Source organism: Bradysia coprophila, unplaced genomic scaffold (assembly GCF_014529535.1).
Source record: "Bradysia coprophila strain Holo2 unplaced genomic scaffold, BU_Bcop_v1 contig_297, whole genome shotgun sequence".
NCBI lineage: Eukaryota > Metazoa > Arthropoda > Insecta > Diptera > Sciaridae > Bradysia > Bradysia coprophila.
Genome location: NW_023503555.1, coordinates 7,561,367 through 7,567,899, shown reverse-complemented (window position 1 = coordinate 7,567,899; position 6,533 = coordinate 7,561,367). Strand labels below are relative to the sequence as shown.

The 6,533-nt window shown below is 38.0% G+C and overlaps 1 protein-coding gene across 1 annotated transcript; it reads right to left on the bottom strand.

Annotated features, from left to right (window-relative positions):
* Positions 1-4,311: 4,311 nt before the first annotated feature.
* Positions 4,312-6,533, bottom strand: LOC119078999. Its single transcript, XM_037186764.1, has one exon. The coding sequence runs from the start codon at positions 6,451-6,453 to the stop codon at positions 5,509-5,511; it is 945 nt and encodes a 314-aa protein (XP_037042659.1). The 5' UTR covers positions 6,454-6,533; the 3' UTR covers positions 4,312-5,508.

The following is a 6,533-nucleotide window of genomic DNA, read 5'->3' as shown; positions in this document are numbered from 1 at the left end:
ACTGAGACTTGACAGGTGTCAACGGAACTGTCATTATGGAAAGCCATGAGCGCCGCCGATATCGTTGTAGAGCGGATGCCATATGGGTCATATGCCTGCTAAAAAGGCTATAAAAATTGGTGGGTCACGCAGATCGCCAATTATTAGATACGCGGGAACACACCAAGGCTGTAAACTTTGGGGAGGTCTCGCAGATACAAATAAGCGGGTGACACACACAAAATTTGACATATTTATACATTTTCGTAGAAGACGGATTCTCAAATTTTACATTTTGATAGTAGATGAATTCTGTTTTGTGTGTTCCGGCGTATCTAATAAAAAAGGACGGTCTGCGTGACCTCCCCAACAGTCTATAGCCTTGGGAACCCATAACTTCTGATGATTTTACATCTTAAAAAATGCGCCACATCATCACAGTGACGACAATCGTCATGTGAGGTGAATTTTTAGCCCCGTACGAAGTACAAAGGGGCTTATAGGGTTACGATAAAATGGCGAATTTCATACAAAAATTCAACTGCTGTGAGGATTATCGTTGCCGTGACGATGTGGTGAATTTTTGTATATATAAAATCTTCAGAAGTGGTGTGTTCCCACGTATCTAATACAATGGCGATCTGTGTGACCTCCCCAAAGTTTACAGCCTTGGTAAGTGCGCCTTACATTTCAAATTGAAACAGTTTTTCCAATACGTTTAAGTATAGTTTCCACTTAAAAAGAGCATAGACTGTTATGATGAAAGAGAAGAAGATATTTTGACAAGTACCCCAAGGCAAGTTAAAATAAACTGGTCTTCTGTCCTCTCGCTCTCAACGTACCACGTTGAAAGAGAAGCAAATACTTTGACAAGTACCCCAAGGCAAGTTATAATAACTAGTCTTCGGTTTTCTCGCTCTGATCATAACAGTCTATTCCGTTAAGCCTCCGTCTACATGACAGTTGTAAAATAGAACAAAGGAACTGTCACGTAAACAGAGTAAAAAATTGAAATAAATTCAATTCCCTCCGTTTGCGTGACAGTTCTTTTGTTCTATTTTACAACTGTCATGTAGACGGAGGAGACGGAGGCTAAACGGAGTGCTCTTTTTAAGTGGAAACTATACTTTATCAGTTCTTTATTTATGCCAGCAGTTGTATGTTACAACACATGTTGCCTGTATGAAGTGAACATCGTAACTTACAAGTATGAATTATAAATAACAGAATGACAATTGGTATAAAGTGGTATAAATATATCGCATATAATCACTCTGTCTATATGCGCCGACATCATTCTGGATTCCAACATAACGGATTTCAGGACATTTTAACGCACAGTGTTTGACATATGTTATATCATCACGTTGAAGTTAATTGCGGCTTGTCAACTTTCGGCACCCTGGACTTTACTTAAATCGTCGAGGAATGCCTCCAAATAAATTTCTAAAAATCTAGAATTCCGTTTTGGATTTTTAGAAATTTATTTGGAGGCATTCCTCGACGATTTAAGTAAAGTCCAGGGTGCCGAAAGTTGACAAGCCGCAATTAACTTCAACGTGTTCTTATATGAAGTCCAACTGGCAGTTGAAAATATTTAAATTTTTGGCGGACTTACGGTGCGGTGTAAACTGATGGAATTCGAAGCAGACGATAATTTGGAAATGGATTTACCGGTAGATAATATGGATTAACCAACAAAAAAAAAATATTTTACCGATAGAAAATGATGGTTTACCGATAAAAAATAGTAATTTACCGATAGAAAAATGTCAATGAACGATGGAATATAGAAAAGAAACGAATTCATCGGTAAATTATTATCTTTTTATCTGTAAAATGTTATCGGTACGTTTGAATAGGTTTGTTCCAAATAACTGTAAAGCCGAACTTTGACAATACGAACGCCAACGATTTCATCCACAGAGATGAACATAACCTAAACGTCAACAAATTTCTTTGTAAATTTTTCGTTAAAATTTTCGTCAACCTGAAAGTTGAGGTTACGTTGCCTTCTGTGGATGAAATTTGACATTTCGAAATGACCTTGGAACAAACCTATACTTTTATCGGTACTCAGGAACTCGCTATCGGTAGTTTATAATTTTTCTATCGGTACCGCTTTTATCGGTCATTTATTATTTTTTATCGGTAAAGTTGAATTTTTTCATCGGTCGAATATAATATCCCGATTGTAACCACGAAATTGCAGTATAGTCTGGTGCGAGTTGTCCTTTCGCTCATATTGAATGTAAAAAGCGATTTTATGGTTGATTATCGTATGTGGGTCGGCCACGAACTCGAATCGCAATGCTGCCAAGCTGGAATCGACCTGGTTTGGGCCAGGAAGCCGCCGCCAGCTAAAACTTCTTTCGGCTCTATAAAATTGAATTTTGATCCGAATTGAGTGGGAAAAAAAATCTTGTGTTCCTTGAACCTTTCTGCATACGAGAAAAATATATGTGCTTGAAAAAGTATGCAGGTAGCGCTGTAATTCAAGATGGCGCCCATCAATACAAAAAAATGTGCAAATCTGGAAAATCTGGTAAATGCTTTTTTTAAAGTAATTAATGTTTTTTTTATTTTTAACATAAAATAGACATCATTTGGAATAATTTCGCCCATGGAACCATGTCAAAAATATTTCATTTTATATTTTTAAATTTTTTTTCAAAGATCAAAATTTCATTGAGCGAAAAGAAGTGTTAGGCAACGTCGGCCCCCTAGACCAAACCACGAAGATCCCAGCTTGGCAACATCGCGATTTGAGTTACTGGTCGATCCATCTACGATAATCAACCATAAAATCGCTTTTTACATTCAATATGAGCGAAACGGCTTTTTTGGACAACTCGCACTTGACTAATAATTTTTGCATAAGTATGTATGATGAATATGCAAAAATTATTCTCGTGGTATACGAATTCACACATATTCTGTGATTGAGTGGTTTCAATCCTGTGATACAAAATTTTACAAGAATTGACAGACTTAATTTTGTTGTGTCGATACGATAGGGTAGATAACTTTTAATTTTTCTGTTCTTCATAAAAACTGGAACAGATTCCTTGCAAAATCTTTATAAAAAATTATATTAAGTCTACAATGTGATACGACTCTTTGGAGACGCTTTAACAGCGGTATAACTTATAACAACAGTTCTTCTATTGAATGAAATTTTTTTTATGGAGATGGACGTGCATTTGCTTCATACTTGCCGGCTTCATGCCATTATTGGCTGATTTATTGTACAAATTACCGAAAATACCAAAAGAATTCCTCCATCTTTTCATCAAAACTTATACTTTCACTGGCGAGCGAAGTGAGTGAAATTTTTTCAATAAATTTTTCGTTAGTTCTACATTTTTATATTCCACTCAACAAATTTTCCCTGAGCTATGTCCGAAATCTTTTTTTTCTTTTAAAATTTTGTGTGATTTTTTGTAAAATATCAATTTATATACATTGAAAAAACGAAATAACAGATTTTATGATTTTGTTGCGGCACGCTAGCCGTTTCTAAAAGGGTAAGACTTAAGGTGCTAAACGTTGCCTTTTGTTTTCTGTTTACCAATTTTTTCTCATTGACAACATTAGGAATAGTTATTTATGCCATCGAGTGATAAATGCTTTTTTGAGGCACTGGATGCGTCGATTGTCAATCAAGGTCGTATAGGCCGAAAGTGACAATACACACAGCGAACCTAAAAAACCATTTATCACCGAGTTGCATACAACGTTTTTCTCAATTAGAGCAACGAAAGTTTTACATTTCGTCACTGAGCTAAGAAAAAACCATTTACTCTTTATTTTTAATTAAGCATCGCAAATGACAGGAAATTTTTTGAGTTACGATTTTCATCTATACTAAGGAACTTCAACAATACTTTCATCGGCATTGGAAATGTCCCATTCCGGGAACCCAAACCACGCATCTAAATAATTAAATTACTGGTTAGAGAAAATCCAAATTTTAACAATATTTTTGGACACACCTCGATGATCGTGACAAATTTGGTCTGGCTCGGCAACTTTTAAACTTTTGAACTAGGTTTTTGGCTACATATTTAGTATCTCTTGATAGCTCTTCCAGTTGTTCGAGAACTTCATAAAAACATTCATCTGCGTCGGAACCTTTCTCCTCATATATTATGCGTGCGATTATAAATGCAACGAAACTTAGATCATGATTTTCTCACAAATTCGAGCGCAGCTTTCAAGCGCGGTAGTTTTTTAAATTTCTCTCAACGTTTCTTTGTCTCTCGTCTGTCATTTATGCAAAGAGAGTTTATTTCGAAACATAGAGGTTATGTTTTGATTTGTATTTTGTTTTGAAAGTCGTTAGCACCATGTCGTTAATTTTATATAAAACTTCGAAGGAACACGCATCGTCAGATGTGGTATACTACTGCCTCTACGGATATTTCTTTTTGGGTCAACGAAAATCACAGCTCGCAAAAACCTTCAACAAAAATAAGTCGACCATCACGCGCTGGATAAAAAAGTACCTCGAAAATGGTTTTTACTCCAGATCCGAAGCTCGAAAATTGGCAAAATTTAATGATGGACAAAGAAATTGGATTATTGAATTGTACCGCCGGAATCCTGTTACTTACCTGCACGAAGCAAAGTGCCTTTTCATGAAAAAATTCGAAACGAACATATCGGCCTCGTCTATTTGCCGTATACTTCATCACGCAGGATACACTTGGAAGACTCTGGAAAGACGTGCCATTCAAGTTCGTGAGGACGACATCACCCGATTTTTTTTTGAGCTGGCTGCCATACAATGGGATTTGTCATCGTTGACTTTTTTGGATGAGGTAGGATTTGACAACAAGGGAATATTGAGGAACAAAGGATACGGAATCAAGGGTGAGCGATTGGTGCATCGAGGTGAGTTTGTGCGAAAACCCAGAATATCGTTGCTGTGTTTCTTGGGTCAGTCAGGCATCCAGGCCACTTACCAAACGGATGGGACATTCACGAGAAAGATATTCTTTTCCAACATCAGAGATTTCGTTCTGAGCAACAAGGTGCAAACATATCCCGGCAGACATTCGGTTTTTATTTTGGATGGAGCTAGGATACACTGTGATCCGAACATAACGACTTACTTGCGGTCGTTGGGAATCATGGTGATTTTCTTACCCGCATATTGTCCGTTCTATAATCCGATAGAAATCATTTTCGGGTTGTGCAAAAAGAGCATGAAAAAAAGCTACAAGGAAGGAAGCGATTTGTTGTCAGCTGTGGCATCCACCATCACTAAATTCAGCTACTTCGACTCGACGGCAATATTTACGAAATGTGGTTACAATTATGACGGCACGTTCGATCCAATGAAAAACCTCTGAGTGCCGTAATTCAACATGTGTAATTCTCAAGACCCTTTAAGGTTTTAACAAAGTAATTCTCAAGCCCCTAAAGGTTTTTTAACAAAGCAATGCTCCAAGAGCAATATAATGAATTCTGTCCTACGATAAAGAAATAAATGAAAAATGTTAACCGAACCATCTGCCTCATATATCAGTTCATATGGTCAATGTCTTCACAATCCGTGACCAACTCTGCAGTATCAAGCGAAAACGTAGATTCCATTGGTTGTACGGCGTTGTTCATATCACACAGGAGTGACTCTTCTCGTTCGGCTTGCTGTTCCAGATACTCGAGGTGCGTCATCAAACTTTCCACTTCTCGTTGGCACGAGTTTATAATCGATTGCAATTGTTGCACCCGCAAACGAATACCATGCAAACTTGTACGTTGCATCCCATTCACGTTTCGAGCAAGACGAAGTCCTTGCTGAGCATTCGATAAAATTTCTGCCTCACTGGTGGCAATATTTCGAAACAACACCACAACATGGTCCGGAGGACTGTCTCGTATAAGTTGTTCGTGTGCATGCGTTGGTTTTGCTGCGATGAATGTAGCCCATATTCGCCAGCCTATCGGTTGTGGTGTCGTTAGATGATGTGAGTGAGCCGACTTAAGCTTACCGATGATCTCGTCAATCAACTCGTTGGCAACGGCAGTAGATCGGTCACGAACAGCTGGGTCCAATAATTGTTTTTTCACAATATTGAAAATTCCGTTTGTTGCAACGTTGCGAGTGTAAACAAAGACCACCACGTCCACTTCTTTGCTTCTTAGGCTCACTAGCAAATCCGTGCTGATGCCTGTAGGAGTGTGATTTCTTCTGCCCTTAGGATCGAAGATCTGCACAAATTTATCAATTTGATTGTTGGCAATATCTGGAACATCAGCGCTCCAAGCAACATTTTCGCCTTCGACGATGACTTCACGCTCCAGGCAACCACTATCAACGATTGTCTTCCAAATGTTATCAAGTAGTTCGGTGAGGTCACCAGCTCCAATATCCTTCGCCCCAGTGTAAATAGGAACGCCATTTCGCTGGCTAACAAAGTTTTTCTTATAAAATTTACACTTCAAATAATACAGTTGCGACTCCATTTTAATCGAATAGTAACACGTTGTTTGTTTATACTCACTGAGATGTCAGACGAGAGAGAAAGCGAGCCAAACGTCAAAAT